The sequence below is a fragment of the Tachysurus fulvidraco genome, chromosome 2, assembly GCF_022655615.1.
Source record: "Tachysurus fulvidraco isolate hzauxx_2018 chromosome 2, HZAU_PFXX_2.0, whole genome shotgun sequence".
Taxonomy (NCBI): domain Eukaryota; kingdom Metazoa; phylum Chordata; class Actinopteri; order Siluriformes; family Bagridae; genus Tachysurus; species Tachysurus fulvidraco.
Window position 1 is genome coordinate 35,034,812 of NC_062519.1, and position 23,938 is coordinate 35,058,749.

The window sequence follows — 23,938 nt, forward strand, 5'->3', positions numbered from 1 at the left end:
TAATGACAGGGTTATGTATGTGTGTAAATGACCTTTTTAATGCCCACTTCAAAAGCCTGTTTAGCCAGTGGGCCTGGACCATCCACAGTTTTGCCATCATCATCAGGGCCCCAGCTGGCACTGTAAATGTCAATGTAGTCAGGCCGTATCCCGAGCGACTTGGCCTCCACCACATCAGTCACATCCCCATCCAGCATCCGAATGCCTTGGAGACCAAAAACATTCACAGACAGAAAGATGCAAACATATGTTCACAAATAGGGAAAATAACAAACTCAGTTTTCTGTTGTAATTGTAACCAAAGCTTTTCTCACCTATTGAAAATTGTGCACACTGTGAAAATTCCCTGCATGCTTCAAAACATTCCCTTTATCTCAGGAAAACAACCATCATCTGAAAATATCTAATTTCAACTCTATTTAAATTAAATTCTGATGCAATTCAGTTTTTATTTATTTGTTTGTTTGTTTCCTTGTGTCGTGGACGAATAGCCTGCAGAATGCTTTCCGTTTTTCGGTTCACTATCCCAAGATCTGCATAAATTAGGCCATGTTTTTATTACTTACAAATGGCTTGTGCAATATAATGATTTTATCATCTCTACACAATGTTAAACTGCCAGGATATCCGTTGACATTCACACAGATTATATTACTTACAGTGTTTTTCTCCCCAATAAAACTAGAAAAGGAGCCAAACGACATCTGAAACTAGACTCTGCACTGCACTTGTGTTTTGAACTATCTGCTATTAACTGACAGTGCCTAGAAGGCCGGCCCACTTCTTCCTATCTCACATGCTCTCAAATGAACTTCTGACAAATGTCATAAATGTAAATGTGGCAACAAATGGAGACTGTTTTGCATTCATTAAGGTGAACTCAATGTATGTTTGAGCCAGCTAATTTTAAACAATTACAAGGCTTTTGGACACCTGGCCATCATGCATCACTCCATTACATCACAGACATAATAACCTACACTCTTCTTGGAAGTGGTGAATGTTATGCTAAAACAGCTAAGGCCCTTCAGCCATTCAGCTAGATGGGCTCACCTCACTTCATGCCGACAGCTCTGTGCAGTAAGGCTAAGTAAGTAAGGCTCGTTGGTGGTGGTGGTGAGTGTGTTTACATCAACATGGAATGGTGTAAGAACTCTGTGCATGTTTCTATTTACTGCTCATCATTAGTGGAGTTTGTGACTGTTAGATGCAGGCCATTTTATTCACCACGGTTTGAATAAACACCACTGGTGTGTGCACATTACCCCCCAGCTCTAATGCTAAAGAGGCTCCAGATGAACTCTATGGGGCTATTATCGATCTGCAGAACGTTCACCCCGAGGGACTGTTTATCGTCGGAGATTTCAATCATGCAAATCTCAAATCGGTGCTGCCTAAATTTCATCAGTATGTGGACTTTGCAATGAGAGGGAAAAACACACTATTCACGCTAAACATGAGAATTCTATGCAGAGTTAACCCACGGAAGGCTGCTGGACCAGACAACATTTCTGACAGGGTGCTCAGGGAATATCTTCAACATTTCCCTGTGCATTTCTCCTATGTGCGTCAAGACAACCACGATCCCAAACAAATCTACAGTGTCCTACCTCAATGACTATCGTCCTGTCGCACTCACTCCCATCGTTATGAAGTGCTTCAAGAAGCTCGTCATGAGGCACCTCAAGACCCAGTTAGCACCCTCTCTGGATTATCTACAGTTCGCATATCGTCCAAACCGCTCCACGGACAATGCCATTGCCATAGCCCTCACCCACCTGCCATAGCCCTCACCCACCAATACAGACATTTACGTACAAATGCTGTTCATAGACTTTAGTTCAGCATTCAACACAATCATCCCTCAGCACCTGATTGAGAAGCTGAGCCTGCTGGGACTGAATATCTTGGTGTCCATCTAGTAGAGAACTTCAACTGGTCACTCAACACCAGCTCCATCACCAAGAAAGCCCATTAGCATCTCTACTTCTTACGAAGGCTGAGTAAAGCCCATCTCCCTCCCCCCATCCTGACTATGTTCTACAGAGGGACCACTGAGAGCATTCTGAGCAAAATGCTTGGTCATTTTGCTCAGAAAAACTGTTGGTCCAAAACTGTTGGTCATATAGTATATTCAGCATCAGATATGTGTACTATATCACAGATGTAAAATGTGAGAAATGGTCAGAAACAGAACTTTATATTTTGACAATGTTTTCACTTAAAACAAGTCTGTCAGATGTAGTGCTTTTAAAAAAATGTTAATGATAATTAGTTGATCATTAGAAACTGACTGATTACTGTTTTTGTGTGCAAATTCACTGAAATGTTTTCAGCAGGAGCAGAATGTAGAAAATGCCAGATACACAAATGTATGACAGCCCTTTTGAGAAAGTATTAGACAAATAATGTCCAGTTATTTTTTGTTTACTATTTATAGAGCATTACTTTACCTTAATACTCTGTGATTAAGCTGTGTTTCAAGATTGCTAAAACTTAAACCAGCTCGGTACTGTACAGCTGATTATATTATTATGCCCCACTGTATGTAATAATTAACATTTGAAAATCATGAGCAGAAAAAATCAGTGATGGCTGGAAGGTGGTGTCTGCACAGCTGAGGCAGATTCATCAATTGCACTTAATTCACCATTTGTTTTTATCCTGTTTTATCCAGTTTGTTTCATAAATCAGATGTGTCATGTTGTGTAACATACATTACATACATAACCTCCAGTGTGTGTTCTGTTCTGAGATGGCCCATCTGCCAAAGTTGCAGAGCTTATTATTTACAATTTACATTTACATTGTTATTATTTACATTTTACATTTACATTTCATATTATTTACATTTTACATTTAATAAGCTGTTACACAGCTTGTTATTTACATTACATTATTTACATTAATCATTCTCCAATGCCACCCAAATGAGGATGGGTTCCCTTCTGAGACAGGTTACTCACAAGGATTCTTCCTCATATCATCTAATGGAAATTTTCCTTGCCGCCATCGCCTCCGGCTTGTTCATTAGGGCTCGGGATAGATATATAGCATTTTACATTTTAAATTGATTTTGAACTTTAATTCTATATACTGATGTATTTCTTTTTATCCTTATTTTTTCTTCTTATTATTATTATATATATATTTATTTTTTCTTCTGTTCCCATACTTCTGTAAGGCTGCTTTGAGACAATGGAAAATGTTAAAAGCAGTATACAAATATATTGAATTTATCAGAGACACAATTATCAGTTCACTAGTGTCTAGTACTGCAATTTTGTTTTTTGGGGGGGATTTTTGGAACAACGCTATTGAGTTAATTACAGATTTGCCTACAAGTGTGTGCACATGTATGTGAGACAAGCTCATACAGCCTCTGCAGTTGTCTCCAACCAACCCAGTCAGGGTATGACAGTTTTATTTGATGTTTCGAAGCTGGAAAAGTGATTACTAATTAGGAATTGTATGCAGAGATCAGAAAATCAAATCTATTATGAGCACGCTACGTCTCTAAACTAGAAAAAAATCATTAAGTTTACATTCAGAGAAACAGTAGAGGTGCCTCATAGTCCCCATAATGATCATAATGTGTGACACTTTTGCTCTTGTGGGGAAATCTGGCTTGTCCCCAGAAGGAATATTGCTTTATCACCAGCCATATATTTTATTTAAAGTTCTAAACAAGCCAGTTTGTTATTGAAGGTAGGGGTAGCTGCAGGAAATACCCCACAAAGACGTACAAGTGTGTATATGCATGTGTGTGAAAGTGTAAGTGAGGCTCAATGTGTCTCTCTTATGTCTCCTCGCTCTTAACAAGCTGCGTTTCACTGCAAACTGATTTGCTGTTACCAAAATAGAACTGGGTAAACAGGATCTCAACACTTCTTTCCCTCAAGGGAAAGACTGATTCATTTGTAAGCCGCTAATTATGGCAGATATTCTCATGTAAACAGGCACGTTTAGTTTTTAGTTAGGTTGGCATCTGCACAGGAATTAAGTATCAAAAATATTTATTATGGCTCATGAAAAGCCTGCTGCCATTTCACTGCCATGTGTCTACTAACCACAAGGCCTGTGGAGCGTCACTTGGTTTAGTAATCATTCATAATCTGCAAATGGTGTCCCAAAGGTCTCCATACAAGAGAGAAATAAACACTTTAAAAAATAATAAAATAAAAAGAAAAAATTTGGTTTGTATGGAGACCTTTGGGACAACCAGCAGATATCTGCATTTGTGCTGTATATTTATGATGAAAACTGTATATGCAATTTATGTGTATAGACCTTTAACTGTAAAGACTTGAAGGATTCAGGATGGATGAGGATTTTCTCATAGAAAAGTAAATATTATACTGAAAAATGTGCTGTTTTGCAACATTATTAACTAATTCAGAATTTTGACTCTTTTGTAGTTCATTTAAGCGAACTTAAGACTATAAAATAACAGTGTTTTACAGATTTTCCACCATTTACTCCCAAGTATGTTAACTCCTACCCACCAGCCAGTGTTCCCATATCATACAACATCTACTATCCAGGGAAGGAAAAGCGTAGCGCGTGCTTTCTCTGACACAGAAAGCAAGCCAAATGCTTTTTTCTTTTCCAAACTGCTGCTCATGACACATGGCATTGTAGAAACCGCACCAACCATTTCTAACCAATCAGATTAGAGAATTCAACAGCCATGCAGTATAAGCAATATTTAAATAGGCTTAGTGATCATCAATGTCAGTTCGTTTTTTTATATATACATGAGTGATATCCAAGAAAGGTCAGGACATGAGTGTCATTAAAAGAAATTACATGAGACATTTCTCAAGACCTATCATGAGTATGTGACTTATTGGTTAAGTGTTCATGGAAGGTCTAAAGATACATTATTCATTTAAACCTCTGTTTTTTCTTTGCAATTGCACAAGAAGACCAAAGCTCACATTAAATATGATTATAGCAACTGAGCAGGTAAGAAAACTACACCACCTGAAGTGTAAAAGCTTTTAGCAAATAAGAAAAAGGTGATATCAAATAGCAGACAAAACCACATGATTTGAGTTTATATTAATTTGGCAAATTCATGTAGAGATGCTACAGATAAAATTAGCTCATTATTAAAAGCAAACATTCATTGAAAATCACAAGGCATATTAAATAATATCTTTAAGGTCCACATTTTTAACTAATCCACAGGCCTTTGCACACCTCTTGATTTTTTGTAGAGAGTCATGTTTTTATAACACTTTGAGTGGTTCATTCTTTTAATTCTTAATAATAACATTACAATCTCATAGTTTTTAATGCCACTATTCCTATCTTACCTGTCAGTCAGTTAACAGTTTGTTTAATGTCTACAGATATAGAAATGTACACATGAATCAACTGAACATACACTAGAGGCTACAGTCACTACAGATGATTTTTTTTGAAAGTCATCACTTTAGCAACAGAAATATATATTCAACTGATAAAAATGATGACTTCGTGGCTAAGACAATGGCCTGCATAAACATATAAATAATCTCAGAGTAGAAACTAATTCAGAATTAGCTCAGATGTGCACTGCATGACTATGCTTTTTTTTTGAAAGATAACATACCTCCAATTCGGGCGTTGTAGGCAATCCCAACAATGCAGTGTGAGTTGTTAGCCACAGCAGCCACCTCCCCAGCACATCGGGTCCCATGCCTGTGATTCAGACAGAGAGATTCATACAGAAGACCGTATTAAGTATGCATCCCCTGATACTCCTTCCCTAATGAATTTATCACGGCATGCGAAAACACCTTATTGGTTTGTACGCAGTCTCATTATGAAGCACAGCAGCAGAATGCTGAAAAAAGCACAGTGTTTGGAGAAACAAACTTGAATGAATATGACAGCCTTGCACATATTGCAGTTCTGCTGATAAAAAAAGCATTTAAATTAAAGTGACCTGGGACTTCCACCGAGCATATTTCCTAATCCTTTAAAGAAGTTGTTTGGCAAAATAAATAAGATTTAAGCTCTGTTCAGGCTGGATATCTTTAATATGAGGAAGAGGTGTAACACAATTATTACTCGTGGATCTGACAGATTTTAGTCCTCACAGTTTTTTAAGAAACAACTTCTACGAAACGCATGCTAACTTGCAGACAGAAGAACACTGAGCCAGCACAGATCCACACAGGGGAGAAGGCACATCACAGCTGGACCCAGGGCCTAGCCGGGCATAATAGTGTGAGAAAGTTGGGATTAAACAAACAGGGGAGGGTGAGGCAACAAAGTGCGGAGCTGCAGAGGAGCAATTCCCTGCTGAGTTTGTTCCCTGGATCATTAATGTTGTATATAAATAAAACCAGTAAAACCAACTCATAACTTTCAGCCTCTGACAAGGAAAACCAATGAAAAGGCCCCCTCAACTCAAATTTACTAGTCAAATCAGGCAAATGGTGTCAAGTCATCAAGATTGTGGCATACAAAGCAGGACAGTTTTTTAACCTTTTTTTTTACTTTTAAATAAATTAAGCTAGGGGGGCACGGTGGCTTAGTGGGTAGCACGTTCGCCTCACACCTCCAGGGTCGGGGTTCGATTCCCACCTCCGCCTTGTGTGTGTGGTGTTTGCATGTTCTCCCCGTGCCTCAGGGGTTTCCTCCGGGTACTCCGGTTTCCTCCCCCGGTCCAAAAACATGCATGGTAGGTTGATTGGCATCTCTGGAAAATTGTGTGTGTGCCCTGCGATGGGTTGGCACTCCGTCGAGGGTGTATCCTGCCTTGATGCCCGATGACGCCTGATATAGGCACAGGCTCCCCGTGACCCGAGGTAGTTCGGATAAGCGGTAGAAAATGAGTGAGAGTAAATTAAGCTACATGTAAATGTATAGCATTAGATCAATCAATGTACAAATATATTAAGTTGTCATCAGTTAGCTGGCTAGACTGTTGCTAACAAAAAAGGAACATCCATGATTTTCCACTTCCATAGCTCGAACGTATTGTTGATTCTAAGTAAATAATAAAGATGCTAATTCTTCCCCATCTACCTGCATCTTAATCTCTCTTGTTATCATTCTCCTGCTAGTATTTGCACTTTCAGTCTCTGCACCACCTAAACTTGCACACTTAAGCACTCTTTTAATTGAATTTCCCCCTAGTTTTTCTGCTTCAACAGGCTCATTCCATTCTGCACAGATTAGAGCTCTAAGCGTGAACAGGAAAATTAATTGAGAATCTCAAACTGTTGAATGCATTGAAAAATCAAGATAGAGAAGTTTCAATTGAAGTTTCGCCACAGCTCCTGTCAGGTGTAGCGTGGAGACAATTTGTAAACATGAGGCGGGAGAAACAAGAACAGACGTTAATTCAGGTGCTTATTGATGAGCAAACCCCTTTTTAATTAGAACCCAAGCCGTTCTCAATCCCGCATGATTTGGATGACGTCTGTGCTGTGCCTTGACAGCAAAACATTCCTCACTAGTTACATAGGAAAAAAGTTGGGAAACTATATTAAGAAAGTGGCATAGTTTGAGACATGTGGGATTTAACACTTTTCATGCACATAGATTAGAAAGTTGTTGCAGAGGCCACAGAGCTTGTTAACAGATCTGCCGACCTAAATGAATACGACAACCTCACACATAATGTGGTGCTGCTGAGAAAACAAGCTTTTACAGGAAGCAATGTAAAATAGGACTCAAGGTACCTCCAATCCTGCAAAGGAATAGATTGGCAGAAAAAATAGTATTGGATCATCTTTACATTTTGAGTGGGGTAATTCAAGTATTACTGGTGTGTGAGTGGGATTTTAATCCTGTCAGAATCTGGAATGGCCCCATAGATTGAGAAGTAACTGTACCGTACTTTATAAAATTTACAGTAATTCAAGATCAGACTCTTATTTACTACGATAAAGAAAACTAAATCTAAACAAAAAAAGATGAATTGTCGTCTGATATTTTTTAAACTGGTAAGATCAGGCAAAAAAGTCATAAAATTTTATTTGTTTAGGTTGCTCTATTTCTATGGTGATAGTGATCAAACCCAAAGTATAAGCTTTCTATTTCCCTGTTCACACTATACAGGGCATCCAAACAGACCACCATGATGGCTGTATCTTCTTTTATATTGTCTAAATAGCAGATATTTGTGGAAAAGGTTTTGGTTTGACAAACCTCCATCACCTGTTAACAACAGAGTAGATTAGGTACAAACCTAAAGAAACCAACATCAGACCATAAACCAGTGTCTAAAAAGGTGTAAAAGCTTTTAATACAAGAACAAAATTAACAACCCAATTCCTTTTGATGACCGTGTTTGAATGTTTGAAATGTTTGAAATGCACAGAAATTTCTGTGGAATATGGCATACCACTCACTTGTTTTCATTGCTAGAGTCATAACGTGGCATCGGGTCATGGTCGTTGCCATTGACATCATAGCTGGCTAGCTGGTCCTGAGTGCAAGCAAGAAGGAAAAGAACCAAACAAATCATCTCCAGCAACAGCCATAAACAGTGAAATAAATAAATAAATATATATCATATTATATTGCCCAGGCTTTCTTCCCATTTGGGTCATCTCTCATTTTCGCACTATTACAGAGAAGGTTATAAATTGGGCCCTACACAAGCCATAACTTAGTGTAGTAATCCAAAGTGTCAAGTAAAGAAATGAAATTTATTTATGGCAAGGTTACATCCTGTGATGCCAGAAGGAAGAACAGCACTAAACCTGCTCGCACTGATTGTATTTTCACAAATCAACATTAAGGTGTGTATAGCACTGTTTGCCGATCACAAAGAAAGCATATGGTTAAAAAATAAATTGATCGGCAGCCAAAATTTCTTTTGGTGAGTGTAGAGTAACACAAATGATAAATATTTTCTCTTATACAACAAGTCAGTTCCGGTTCACTAATTTGATGGTTGGAGTGCCATGGTGCATTTCAGTGTTGTATCAGTCTACACAGCTCTCTGTTGATGACATTAGGTTACAATTCTTCCAATAGTCTGTTACACTGAAAATGTTCCTACACTTACTACGGGCTGTCACTCAGTATACCTTGGCATAGCAACACTATCCAGTTGCAACATCTTTGGGAACTGTTTTCAATGATGGAGCAAAAATAAGCTAAATATTTGGCCACATTTTGTGTGAAATATCAGATATTGTTTTAGATTAATTTATTATATTTATATTAATTTTCCTGTTTCTAGAAATGTTTTATAAAAAAGTAATGACAGAAAATTGTGCTATTGTATTCCATATATTTCAAGCCTAGCTGTGTTGATGTCCAGTCTTGCTCGGTTATATTGCTTAATTACAAAGCAATCGTTTTATTTCAATGTGTCCAGAAGAATGGCTAACTATAAGCCACACTCCATAATGTGAGACATCTAAATGTCATTCAACGTGGTCTACAAAGGTATTAGAAAGCTGCTCACATAGTTTTGGGCCAGATCAGGATGGGTCCTCTCAATCCCATCATCTAGGATGGTGATGACAACATTTCGACCTGTATAGCCACGCTGCCAGGCCGCCAAGATGTTCATTTCGGAGCGACACCGGCTGTTTTTATCACTGCAGTGCTGAAAAAAATGGCAGATGTTCTCCCAATACATGTATGTGGATTCAATTCAATGTCATAAAGCTTGCACGCAAACACAAATGAAGACTGTCATTTCTTTAAAAATTAAAAATAAAAGACTAGGTAATATTCAGATATCAGCAGGTAATTGGAAAAATAAGCTACATGTAATGTAGACTATGTTGAAAACACTGCTCAAAACAGGCAGCTAAAAAAAGCTTGAACTCACCATAGGCAAAGACTTCAAAATATCAACAAGGATCCCGGTTATTAAAAAGGGAGTAATGCAATTGCAAACAAGCAAGACTCATTAGTAATAAAGTGATAGCAAGAGGGGAAGGCCCTGTGATAAGGTCATGGTAAGAGGATTATGGGAGTTATGGAAACACTGCCGTGACATTTAGGACATTTCGAATATCTGGCTTAATTTTTTCATATACAGTAACAGATTCACATATCCAGAGATTAGAGAATGATGTATCCAGAAATCTCGACAGCACATTGAATAGTCAAGGACCATTTGTAAAAGCTGACCATGTGTTTAATTCATACTAGAATGATAAGAGACTGAGAAATTTGAAAAGGGCATCTCTGAAGCTAGCTTTGCTCCAGCATTCGCCTTTGGCATTTTATAGCCATCGTGAAAATTGAAGGGTGCATAATATTTAGAGAATTAAATATATGACAACAATCCCATGATTAAAAGTGCAGTATGCTGTTCATATTCAATATGCTAATTGTATAACTGGGTGTAAAGAACAATGGCACACACCACAATAAATACACTTGAAAGAAACACACTAACCATAAAACTAATCTCCGTAAACATCCATATTCATCAGTTTTCACTTGCATTTTTTGAAACTAGTTACAGGGGATAAATTTCAATATTGAACCATTATACTCAATTGATTTCTGACCCGGTGTTCTAAATATATAAGAAATGTCCATTTGTATACAAGTCTTTAATCATTTTCATTTAATTCAAGACAATAATAGGTAATGTCATGTTTTTTGTTTTTATCACACTAATAAAGGACTGTTTAGATGAGCTATACAAATGAACACAAAAGCATAAAGGAATTTGGAGATCCAAAAGGTAGAATGGCATTTGTTAGATTTGCTGACTAATTTAGATTGTTTTGTTTAGTCCAGCTACTGACTATTTAGCTATTCTAAACAAATAACGGCTGCGCAGCTTTGTATAACAATCCTATTTAAAGTTGCAGTGTTCAGCTCTAATACTACTGTAAGAGTGTGCCAGAAATAATGGGGCAAACCAGAAATGTACTGTATATTTAGGCAGAAACTAAATAATTAGCATAACAATCAGAGGCTTTTTACAACTAAAAAAAAAGTGTGCTTTCTCACATTATGTCACACCTTTCACATTATTAACTAAATGTCAAAAAACAACTGTGGAGCCATTAATTAACAACGGCCCTATAAAAACACTCACATCTGATGAAGTTGTAATAGTATTAATATTTTAATTGTATATTGTCTCACAAGTAGCAGAAGACTCTAAAGTATATAAACTATACTGTTAATATTAAAAAATATATATAGAAATCAATATCCTAAAAGATTTATTAAAATAACAAAACACACAACTGTGCATTGTATACGATCTGAACCTTATTTGTTATGAATAAAATACTTACAATGTACCACATGTTTGACCACTTGGGGTCATTGAAATAGATGAAGTTGGGGTCGCTTCGAGCATAGCGTTTCACTCGAGACTTTACTATCTGCTGCTGGATCCAATCCACCTGAGAAAACAAACCCATGTAAACCGACATGTAACCTCCAGAAACTTCTGAAACCCTGCATAACAGGGATAGTGTACAACACTGTAAATGTGTGTGCATGTATTCTGAGATATTACAACAATGTCACATAGCAAATTATGACACTGTGTTTGCCATAAATACCACCATCATCCAAGATCATTCCCTAGAAACTTCAAGGCAATACCAGTGCCGGTTCCACACATATCTAACTAATAACATCTGTCAACGTCATGCAGAATAAGGCTCACCTAAGCTGCTCAGAGATGTCTCACCCCACTGGGAGACGCAATGGTAATTTCTGGAGCAGGTGCATGGAAATTTACATACAAGTAAGCTGCTCATCTACAGGCTAAATTGATGACAAACACTCCTTAGTGTGCTCACCTCTGCTTAGACAAGGAACAACACTGTGTCTTACACCACAGCAAATATAAAGCCAGTCTAAGTATTAAATTGCTACGGTCTTGTACAAATAAGACCACAAGGCTCATACCAGGCACAACATTGAGATATTTTGGAAACCAAAATATAAAAGGCAAGTTTCTTGCCAGAACTACTAAAGTTGATTTTTTTCAATGACACAGAAAAGACTTGTGTGGATCAGTTTGAGCAACAACAACAGACACCAATAATACATGTGGCACCCTGGCTGAACCTGGTGGACAAGCAAATTACATTCATTACATGCCAGGGTGATGGTTAGTTTTCTCAGTGAATTCAGCTTCATGCTAGTGAGCTATGTGACCTGCATTGGTGTTATGAAGCTCTTCTGTGAATTCACAGGTTTAATATACATCTGCCATCCACAGTATATGAAATTAAAATAACTACAGCAATTGGTTAAACTTTCTTAGATATAAATCTGCCACTGTTACTTTTAATTGTTTAAGGCTGAGATTTGACAAAACCTTAGAACCTGAAAACACAGGTGTTTGGCAGTGGAACTCTCTATCTCTCTCTCATTTTCTACCGCTTATCCGAACTTCTTGGGTCACGGGGAGCCTGTGCCTATCTCAGGCATCATCAGGCATCAAGGCAGGATACACCCTGGACGGAGTGCCAACCCATCTCAGGGCACACACACACTCATTCACTCACACACTCACACACTACGGACAATGTTTTCCAGAGATGCCAATCAACCTACCATGCATGTCTTTAGACCGGGGGAGGAAACCGGAGCTTGCATGTTCTCCCCGAGGCACGGGGAGAACATGCAAACTCCACACACACAAGGCGGAGGCGAGAATCGAACCCCGAAACTGGAGGTGTGAGGCGAACGTGCTACCCGGCAGTGGAACTATTTTATATTTATCACTGTGAAATCAGCCAGGGGTTCTCAACTGTTTTTAACCAGTGACCCCATTTTACAGGCTCACAATTCTGTCTAGCCAGAAACTATGAGGTTCAGTGTAAAAATATGCTTATTGTGCTTATATTTTTAATAGCCACATTGTGTACTGTATGTGCCCAGTGTGATGAACATGGCAGCATGATGGACACTGAACTGATGTCGTCTTCTTTCAGTAAGCAAAAGTTCTACTGGCTGAGGATCGCCCGATTCCAGTCGCTGCCCTCCAGGTGCATGCTGGAGTCCTACACATCTACACAGGTAACTAGATCATCGAGATATTTCAAACGAACACTAAAGAAGAAAACACAGTGCACAGCACTACACACCTCATATCTGTAGTTAAATGCACTGCATTACACACCATTAGCTAAATTCACTTGGCCAAATGGAATGAAGGTGAAATCAGTGCTAGTAAATAACAGCGCAATAATAATTATTACAATAACTGAAGAAGTCACTCAGGCATGGCCAAAATCCATTTCATTAATGAATCAACTTGGATTTGTTAATCAACTGAAATTACCTTTAGAAAACAAGCATTCTGCTGGTCATTTTCAAGAAGTCCTTTATATTTACCAACTCAATTAAAAAAAAAATAAGGACTGCTAACATGGTTACGGTCTCAGTCATAAAGCGGGTCTGATTTTAAGAGACCAAGCTCTATATAAATAGCTCTATTTATATGCAGGTTCTATATCCTAATATCCCAGCTGTGTCAGATAAACCATTGGCAACAACAAAATGTAGACATGGACATTTAGTGTGGTTTCTCTGCTTAATGGCCTAGTCCAGCAACGAAGCAACCCAAGCCTCTAGCTTGAAATCTGACATCGTTTAAATGGATTATTGAGTATTTGCCACACCACTCCAGGCTATGGAGCATGATATGATCAGAGAGGTTTTGCAAAGCTGCTCACCAACTGAGCAGCACCTCAAGTTTTATTGCTCCTGGGAGCCTGGCTGTCAAGAGAAGATAATCTTGGCAGGAGAGGGGCAACTTCTGGCCCCTGGGAAACAGCTTAACTCTGAATGCCTGGCTGCACTGTCAAATAAAGCTATGGATAAGTGGATGCCCATCGCACTGTCATTTTAATGAGCCTGGAGCTGCATTTATAGGTGCAGATTAATAGAGCTGGTGCAAAGAGAAAGATGACTGTGTGCATGTCATCTGGGGGAGAGATGACTCACCTTGGGGTCCATGTGAATGAAACTGTGTGTGCCCCTGGTGGCAAAGGTAGATCTGCGCACCACGTGACTATGATGGAAATGGTAGTGGTCCTCCAATTCACCAATCTGTGAGTAATAAATAAACAGGTACACAAACATGACAAACAATAGTAGGCAAAAGTAATAAAAAAATAGCAGTGAGGTAACAGACAATTGCGCCTGACAAAAAAAAAGATATGAATATAATTTACTAATAAAATCAAATTAAAAAGAAATCTCAAGATCAACTTGCCTTTCAAAAAAATGTACAGTAACAAATCATCGTAGGTATTCTGGTATTAGTTAGCTCAAATTATATAGTGTATTTGGTCCAACAAACACATTCTCCTCCATCTGAAAGCTTGTGGTGTTAAATAATACACTCCAGACAAAATGGCTAAAAGTGTAGGCAAGAATGTGTGCACATGTGCATCTGGCAAAGCGCCTTTCAATCACTGTGTGCAGGCTGAGATCATATTTTCTCTATTGCTGACTTTCTTTCTGACTTTGCTGGCTAGTAATCAGCATGATGTTCACCTCATACTCATTCTATTTAGTGGAGCTGTACATGCAAAAGCAACAATTATCATAACATACATCCTGTGATGCTATAACAGAATATGTGTACTGGCTCCCAGTTACATTTAGAATAGATTTTAAAGTATTGTTACTCGTTTATAAATCACTTCATGGCTTAGGACCGAAATACATTACAGATATGCTAACTGAATATAAACCAAGCAGACTACTCAGATCATTAGGATCAGGTCAGTTAGAGATACCAAGGGTTCACTCAAAACAAGGTGCGTCAGCATTTAGTTATTATGCCATCTATAGCTGGAATCAGCTTCCAGAAGAGATCAGATGTGCTTCAACAGTAGACACTTTTAAATCAAGATTAAAAACACATCTGTTTAACTCTGCATTTACTGAATGAGCGCTGTGCTGCTTCACACTGACTGCACTTTTTATCCAAATCACTTTTACTCCTGTTTTATTCTTTTTAACATATTTTAAACAGTTTTTATTTAAATCACATTTATTTTCTTGAATTGTTCTTTGTTTTTATTATGATTTTATCGTGTGTCTTATTTCTCTCTTATAAATTGTTTTCTAATTTCTATGTAAAGCACTTTGAATGACCTCTGTGTATGAAATGTGCTATACAAATAAACTTGCCTTGCCTACTGTGTTCGTTAATCACAGCATCAAACACCTTCATAGTGAGACTTGAATTGGGGGAGGAAAAAGTTGCTGTAAGCTTTCAAGTCATCTTAAATGTCTTGTGGTGTAGAGTACACATCTATAAAGCTGCATATGAATTTGATTGTGAAGGTAAAAAGCACATTTCACTGCAGACCACACATGTCTAGACATCTTACCATGCTTCCTACAAAGAAGTCAAACAGACTGGCAGACAGATATTCTTTCCTGCTTGCTGTGGCATACCAAAGCTTCCCGTCACAAAAATATGGAATTTCAAAATCACAACTTTGAAAATCTGGGCTAGGACTCAGGAACAGGCCACACACGGCCACTGGTCAGAGATTTAAGCAAAGCAGCAATGATTCTCAAAATCAGCAAAACAATTAATCAGCAATTTAGTTAATTGCTTTGTAAAGCTAAAACTTGCAAGAAACTCTAAACCTTCCATACTTCCATTTGGCAGAGCTGTAACTTCATACATTTTCTCTTAGTTCCACTAGACCAACTACGTGTGTGTAAGATGAATAAATGAACAGCTTGCATGAATAGCTGCAACTTGTTTTGGGGTATATTTTTGTTTGCTCGCCTTTTTTTTTAATGCTTTGCCTAATTATTGTGAAACATTACACTCTGAGTGAGGTGGAAATATTCTCTGGTTAGGACACGAGTCCAGCACAGGGCACCATGCAAACACAATTTCACAACTATACTCACAGCATGTTTTTGGGAGATAGAACTAAATCAGAGATCCTGAAGGAAACTCACACAGCTGTGTCCATTTTACTGTACATTGAGACCATTTGTCAGAGTGACTTACATTTTATACAACTGAGCAATTTAGGGTTAAGGGTCTTGCTCAAGGGCCGAACAGTGGCAGCTTAGTGGACCTAGGATTTGAACTCACAACATTCAAAATAGCAGTCCAACACCTTAAACACTAAGTTACCACATCCCCACTAAATAGTCCACAAAATAGACACTAAGTGCCCACTAATTAGGTTTTCAAACATTTTAAAGCCAGAGGCCTCTTTAGCTGTAAAGAAAATTCCACAGAACTCCTCAGTACAGTTTTTTTTTTTTTTTACATAAACATAGACTTCATAGAATAGAGCCATACATTATATACCAGCTGATAAATATACTCACCATCTCAAAAAAGCTCATGTAGGGTAAGTTGACATTAACTTATAGGCTGATTGATTTTGTTTTAGATGTATCGAGGCTTCGATTAACTGCATTCACTTCACAGTAAATATAAATGATGTACATTTGTATAAAAGAAAGACTTTGTATAGGAAACTACTGATTTATTATTTCCCCAGTATTGTGCTGTAAATGATGTGCAATTCAGAATATATTACAGTTAATTGTCAGAAAAAGCAACACATGGTGGTGTATTTAAGCCTATAAAGGATAAGCATTTTAGTTACCACAAAGAAAATCTGAAACTCTTAAAAATCAGTTTGTTTATTGTTTTTGTGCCTTAATTTAGCCACTATTTAAGGTGACCACAAGATTCCTTGATGTAAATTTATGCGCCAACTTTGGTTTAGTAAAAAAGACTGAAATGTGAAGCTTAATGAGTTTATTTTAAGTTAATTTTGGTTGAATTAGTGTACGCCTGTCATGGGAAGTGGAGGCTCAGTTTTTAAGCTTTCAGCTACTAATCAAAAAGCTGTGAGTTTAAATGGCACCATGATGAAAGTCCCTCAGCAAAACCTTTAAACCTTCTGCTCGTGCCTCCACTATAAGTCACTGCCAAATAGGCCAACGTAAAGTAAATATTTATTTATTGTAAAAAGCATTAATAAACAAATAACTTTGATAATAATAAGCCACTTTAACAAACTTTGTTCTGCTTCTCAGACCCGTGTCATCACAACCCACCCTGAAAGGCACTTTAATTAAAGGTACACATTATATAAACATAATGTCCAATGTGTTTTTTCTTCCCATAAAGTCTGTAATAAAGTTTATCCACATGCAGACATTTGGGATTTAGTCTCAGATAAATTTTTTTTCACAGCAGAGTTACATCACAAGTGGTTTTTAAGGCTTAGCAGTGATGAAAAGTGCTGTTTAGGGTGTTGTTTATGTGGAAATGTGACCTAAAGTACATAAAGTACATAATAAATAAACCACTGACCTGGCCCAGGTTTGTAAAGCCATATTTAGAAGCAAGTTTGTCAGCCTGGTTTAATCCTCCTCTGACTCGTACAGCCCAGTGATTAGTAAAAACGCTCTGAGACGCCGACGCTTTACACGCGACCAGAAAAGTGGACAAGAGACAAACAACAAACAGACGCATTTTTTCTTGTTAACTTTGTAGCGGCGGCGCGTGCAACACGGTCAAAACGGCTCACCAGAGCGCACGAGGGAGCGCGTGGCGACAATAAACCCGCGCGTGACTTCTCCTTAAGGCGAAACTGCTGGAAAAAATACATGTCACACTGGCGAACGCCCCTTTACTATCCACAACCCATTCGGGAAGAATGTCAGCAATACGAAACAGTTCTTACAATGATGTCAGGAGAGAGAGAGAGAGAGAGAGAGAGAGAGAGAGAGAGAGAGAGAGAGAGAGAGAGAGAGAGAGAGAGAGCGCACAGAAGCCGATCACGCAGCGGGTAACGAGGTGCACGCTGGCACAGCACGCGCGGGCGCACGTCAACACGACTTTCCTATGGCATCTGGGGTCAGAGCTCATTTGTTGGTTTCACATGTGCACAAATAATGCTGTGTCATCGACCCTAAGTGGTCAGATTAACTCCTGATGTAACTGTAATAAGTATCACTAGTTGATGCAAAATCTAAAATAATTCATTTCAACAGCTCAACAGATAATCCACTAATATCCCTGTACTGTACGTTTAGACTTTAGTTCATTCTATGTTCTGTTTAACTGAATGGCAGTAAGGAAAACTCCCTGAGACAACAGGGGGGGGGGGGGGGGGGGTAAAAAATTATTATAATAATTAATTATAATAATTAAGATAAATAATTATTTATCTTAAATAAATAATTATATGAATATTATTATTATATTATATTAAATGAATGAAATAAAACAATCTTCAACAGTTAATTGAAGAATATTTAATCTATTAAAATCTCATTCAATCAGTTAATCTGTCTCAGGAAACAATAAAAAAAAGATATTTTACCTTTACCTCCACATTTGTATGTTAATGTAACAGCAGCAAAGCATAAATAAATGGCACAAAAACTGTAAAATAAAATTGCAGACTGATATATTTTTACACATATATAGAACTGGGTTTTTATTTGAGATTCATCCTGTAGCAGTATGCTCAATATTACACCTTATTTACTGTGGAGTCTACTATATAGGGAGATTTGTCATCTTGTTGCCATGCCAGAAATCATAGCGGAGTTTGTAGTGTATTTATGAAATGCCACAGTGCACTGCAATGCAGGTTACAGAATACCCATAATCCACATAATGCCTTTTGTACTGAATAGGAAGTAGGCTGTCATCCGACTCAAAGCAATATTGCCTGAAAATGACTTCCATACATTGGAGATGCAGGCAGATCTCACTTGTATTCTGTAATGTAGAGGAATGAAAATGCTGCTATAGAAATAAATTGGTACTCTAAGCCACTGGGGCTTTAGGGCTTTTTGTAGGCAACACTTAAAATCTTATTATGATATTCTAAGCAGGTTAATCAATGGCAATGGTAGAAAAGCTCTGGCTCAAATATTCACTTCATGTTCATATACAAAAAAAATCTGAGAAGCAGAACTACATCAGTTAAAGTCTTTGAAGGTCAGTGTCTTGGTTTATTTTCCCAAGATATGTGATTATTACAGGAATGAGGGTGACTGAATTATTCAGATTAAGTGAGAGGATAATTGCCTTCAATTACAGCAATCACATTGAGAGTGTCTTATTTGATTCATAAGCACTTCAAAAGTTAAGTATGCTATTTGACCAAGGAAACTGAAATACTCTGAAGTGTTCCTTCAGAATAAGCTGTTACAGAACTTATTGCGTCATTGAAACACATATTTTTCATGCTAATGTTGTCTCTTAACAGTAGTAAGAATCTCTTCTTCTGGGTCCTGATACCTGGTCAAATAATAGATTGCATGAGAAGTATTTTTAAAGCAGTCAACAATTTAATATGTGAAAAAAGTACAGCTCTGATGCAGAACATATGGCGCAATCCAGTGAGATTCATTTGAATTGTGCAAACGGTTTGTGCAACTATTTTAACTGGAATTTACAGGCATCTGTCACACCACCTTTACTGGGAAAGAGAGAACGGTAATGCCACATCACTGCTGCCAAAGTGAAATGTATTTGACTTCAATACTAAATAATAGTATTTCAGAAATATAAACAGATGCTATGTACTATTGCATTTCACCATTGCATAGATGCTCATATTACCACTTCCTCCCATTATGAATTGTTAAATACTGAAATCACTACTTAAAAATGGAAACACTGATTAAAAATAGCAAGAGCAGAAATTCAATTATGATAAGAGTGCAATACAATATGCTGGGACCGGATCAATCCTAGCTCCCGTATAGAGCCAACTAAAAGTTTAGTCTAAACCTATTATCAGGGGGACACATGACATAGCTTAAATAGTACAAATGGCCTTCAACTTATGTCAGTGAAGAAAAAGCTTAAGTTGAAATTAAATCAATTTATTTCACAAAAAAAAAACTTTAGTTGCAAAAAAAGAAATGCAGTGGCTGGTAGCCATGTTGCATCAGAGGTGACTTCTAGCAAATTGTTACAAATCATTAGTGAGAAGAAACTGAACAAAGAAAATATAAGCACAAACAAATACAACTGACACTTCGCATGTGTCTTAGTAATGGAATGTGGTTCCAGATATTGGCAAACCATTTGTTGCTAATCCAAAATGCTAATAGTCTACTAACTATTTGGAATTTCTCAGTACTGCAGTAAAGACTCCTGTAGTCAATTCAAAAGTTCAAGACCAGGACTAAGTGAAATCGAGCTAAGACGGATTCATACTTGGTCGAAGACCATGGCGAGATTGCGACTAAAACCATCAAATGTTTTTTTTTATACTTCAACTTCAGCTAGATGTATTTGTGCATTATGCCTAGGATTGGGCTGTTTTCTAGAAGAAAGAATGACTTGTTTACATTTTTCTGCTTTCAAATTTGGTGCGTAAGAAAAAATAGACAACATGAGCAATATTTTTTCGAACCCTTGGTTGACAACAAGATCACATTTAGCAAGATCATTAGCCAAGACTGAGACAAGTCTAAGTAGTAATGCCAATTTAAGAAGAGTAGATAATATAATGAATTTGAATAAATAGACATGAATAAATAGAATTATGGCAGTTATTATATGCATAAGAAAAGTATGTGCAAAACAGGAATATGTGCCAGTTTTAAAGACAAAGTACACTATGTCTAAAAATATTATATAGGTTGTGCAAATGTGTGCATTACGTACATTGTATGTACAAGTGTAGCCAAGAAACATGCAGTGCATGCACTAATAATATACATAAATGAATGTAAACGAGGCTAAGCAATGAATGGTAAATGGTAAAAAATTATGTGACAGAATGTACAGGGCGGAGCAAAACTGTAATGTGATTAGTATTAGTGAGACATCAGGGTTCTAGCAGTGTATTGTAGAGTTCAGTAGGTTTATGGTTCTGATCTGGATGGTTCTGTATCTCTTCCTGGATAGAAGGAGGTTGCACATGCCTGGGATATAAATGTTTTATAGACCATACAGGCATTTGAGATAGAATCACCTACATTTTGCTTAACGTCCTGATACACTCACAGTACTGAGGTGGGAAAGATTGAGAGAATAGAAAGGCGCACGGTCATGATTAAAGTTAATGTTTAATGTTTGCAAATTATAGACATTGCATTTCTTGCTGTGCTGCTCAGGCATGCTGATCTTCAGCTTGTTCCATTGCAAGGTCTGTTGCTTTGTTGGTAAAATAAAATATTGCCTTTGGTTTTAATGATAGCTTTTAGCACATATCACTTATCTTGAGTGATGGGAGCAAGTAAATGAATGTTAAATTCACTTGAAGTATTCTTTGCATTTGATTTGTAAAAGTTCCTCTTGGCAAATGAATGAATGAATGAATGAATGAATGGATGAATGAAATGAAAACATCAATCTATTAAATGAAAAGATACAATAAACTATAACGGGGATTAATTCCTGCTATTAAATCAAACACAATGATAAATGAGTCTAACTGTACAGCTTATTAAAGCGATGCCAGAGATGAAGCTCAGATTTATGTGATTGTTCTCATATCCCATATTTGACAAAGGTTGTTCAGTGTCTGATACTGTATGAGGCTAATAGTATTAACAAATAAGGAAATATTATGGCTGCCACTTTAGCACTGAGCAAAGTGCATGACTAAATAATCCTACATTTGCCTCAAGACATGTTATAATATTCGATTTCTCTACAGCAGATTTGCATGTTTAGTTTCTTACACATCGACAGCCATTTGGAGCTGGAATCATTCTTTAGTTTAGCTTTTACAGTGTGATTTAGCATTGCTACATAACTTCTTCTATGGGAAAACATGATCACGCTCGTACACAAGCAGCAAAACTTTATTCTTTACCTTCCTCTAACAAGGGAAAGTAAGGGTTTGCCTCTATTACACCCCTGTGGGAGGTATTTATATAACTCCGCTGCCCACATCTAGCACATATTGGCAGGTGTACATGTGTTTGTTGTTTGAAATTGGAAGTCTAATAATGTCAAAGCTCTCCTCAGTGTTGGCAGGCAGGTCAGCGTGTGTGGTTCATAGGTGGTTATGGCACTGTGTCACTACCCTGTGAGTCATTTGTACAAACAAACAGATGGAAGGCTGATGTGGCCAGCATGGCTTGGCATATTTGTTTTTTTTTGTGTAATACATTATTTTAGTATCTGTGATCTGATTGAAGAGACACTTAGATCTAAAGTTTGCATTTGCTTAGTTCATTAGATTCTTTCTTTCTTTCTTTCTTTCTTTCTTTCTTTCTTTCTTTCTTTCATCTTCTGTAACAGCTTTATATTGGTCTTGATCAAAAAGGGTCAAGAATTCTGCGTATAAGGATGGAGTTCACCTTCGAAGGACCATCAAGCCATCAGAGCCCTCAGGACACCACACACACTCAAGCACATAGATGTGCACACACATGTGAGCACACACACACAAATGTGCACACATACACATGCACAAACATGCATGTACACTCCAATCTTCAATTCTCTACCTACCGTCATGTATTCAGGAGGTGAGAAGAAACCAGAGATCATGGAAGAACCACAGCTGGACAAAGGAAGAACATGCACAGAAACGGAACGAAAAGTAACCCAAGGTCAAGATCATACTGGAAACCCTGGAACTATGAGGAGGCAATGCTTCATTAGCATTATATGCACTTACATCGAAATCATGTTTATAATTACATTATGATTTTTGCAATAATAGAAATAAATAACTTTAATTGTTCTGACTACAGTCCCTTTATAAATTAGAATCAGAAAGGTCTTTCAGAAAGGTCTTTATTGCCAATTATGTTTTCACATACGAAGAATTTGTTCTAGTACAGGAGCTCCACAGTGTAAACAGAATGGCATTGATAGGACATGAAGACATATATAATAAATGCAGTTGTATGTACAGTAGATTATAAAGGCAGTTGTATGTACAGTGAATAAAAAAGGCAGTTGTATGTACTGTGGGTAAAGGCAGTTGTATGTACAGTGGAAAAAATGTGCAAATCGAAATATAAATGCGCATTAGTTTTTTTTTGCATGCAAAAACAATGAATAAGGTTCTGTAGAGATGGTTGAATGTTGTAAATTCAGATCAGGACTGCACTTAACCCATAAGCAAGACCCATAACCCTGGACTGGAATAAATTCTACCTCATTTGTAAACTGCTTTAGGTAAAATAATTTCCTAATGAGTTAAATGAAAATTAAATCTCCTCAATGAGTTTTTAAGTGGTTTAAATTCATGAATCTATAGGCTAGTGCTGCCATCTAGTGTTCAGACTTCAGTAACACCTTTCAATGACCGTTTGGAACTTCCCATGCTTTCACATCCAAAAGGTTACAATTAACCATTTAATAACGTGTGAATTAATATGTACGTGATTTTAATACGTGAGAGAATCTATAACAAAATAATACAGTGTGACAGTAATCTCAATTTCACTCATATTGACAAAAACTGTAAAGTAAATCCTTAACAATAAATAAATAAATAAATAGATAGATAGATAGATAGATAGATAGATAGATAGATAGATAGATAGATAGATAAATAAATAAATAAATAAATAAATATCCTGACTAGTAAATTAACATGATTTGTTACATATTACAAGGTGGGTGGAAATTATAAAGGTAAATTAGGTAAAGGAAACACACATCTTGCATAATCCCAACAGATTATGAAAATAAACTGAGTAAATATTTGGTAGATATTTGAAGATCTTCATTTGTAAAAGGTCATTCACTATTAGACATCAGACATGACCGGCTAATTTGACTTTCTGAGCTTTCTTAATAAGAAAAAAACAACAGAATGGTGTAATGTACCCAGACATGATACAGAGCCATTGACATAGCCAGTAATGACAGTACATCTACTGTAGCAATGTTTTATTCCTCTAATTTACCAATGATATCAAATTTATTAATTCATTTATTAATGAATTTCACATTATACACAGTTTCATAGCATTAAACCTTGAGGTGGTACGAGCTACAACAGCTGAAGACCGTATCAGGTTCAACTCCTGTCAGCCA

General features: G+C 37.2%; 1 protein-coding gene and 1 long non-coding RNA gene across 3 annotated transcripts in view; one reads left to right on the forward strand and one right to left on the reverse strand.

Moving 5' to 3' along the window:
• Nucleotides 1–17,656, reverse strand: part of pcsk6 (proprotein convertase subtilisin/kexin type 6) — a 51,846-nt gene extending 34,190 nt beyond the window's left edge. For both annotated transcript variants that reach the window (XM_027162340.2, XM_047809919.1), the window contains exons 1-7: nt 17,273–17,656; nt 13,903–14,007; nt 11,229–11,339; nt 9,422–9,565; nt 8,355–8,431; nt 5,600–5,688; nt 33–205 (exon numbers count right to left, since the gene is read on the reverse strand). In XM_027162340.2, coding sequence (XP_027018141.2) covers nt 33–205; nt 5,600–5,688; nt 8,355–8,431; nt 9,422–9,565; nt 11,229–11,339; nt 13,903–14,007; nt 17,273–17,434 — 861 coding nt within the window. In that variant the 5' untranslated portion in view covers nt 17,435–17,656. The remainder of the gene's footprint in view (nt 1–32; nt 206–5,599; nt 5,689–8,354; nt 8,432–9,421; nt 9,566–11,228; nt 11,340–13,902; nt 14,008–17,272) is intronic.
• LOC125140707 lies at nt 17,592–22,716 on the forward strand. The gene is made up of 3 exons (XR_007139917.1): nt 17,592–17,818; nt 22,184–22,316; nt 22,411–22,716. It is a non-coding gene; the product is annotated as an uncharacterized LOC125140707 (long non-coding RNA).
• The last annotated feature ends 1,222 nt before the right edge of the window (nt 22,717–23,938 follow it).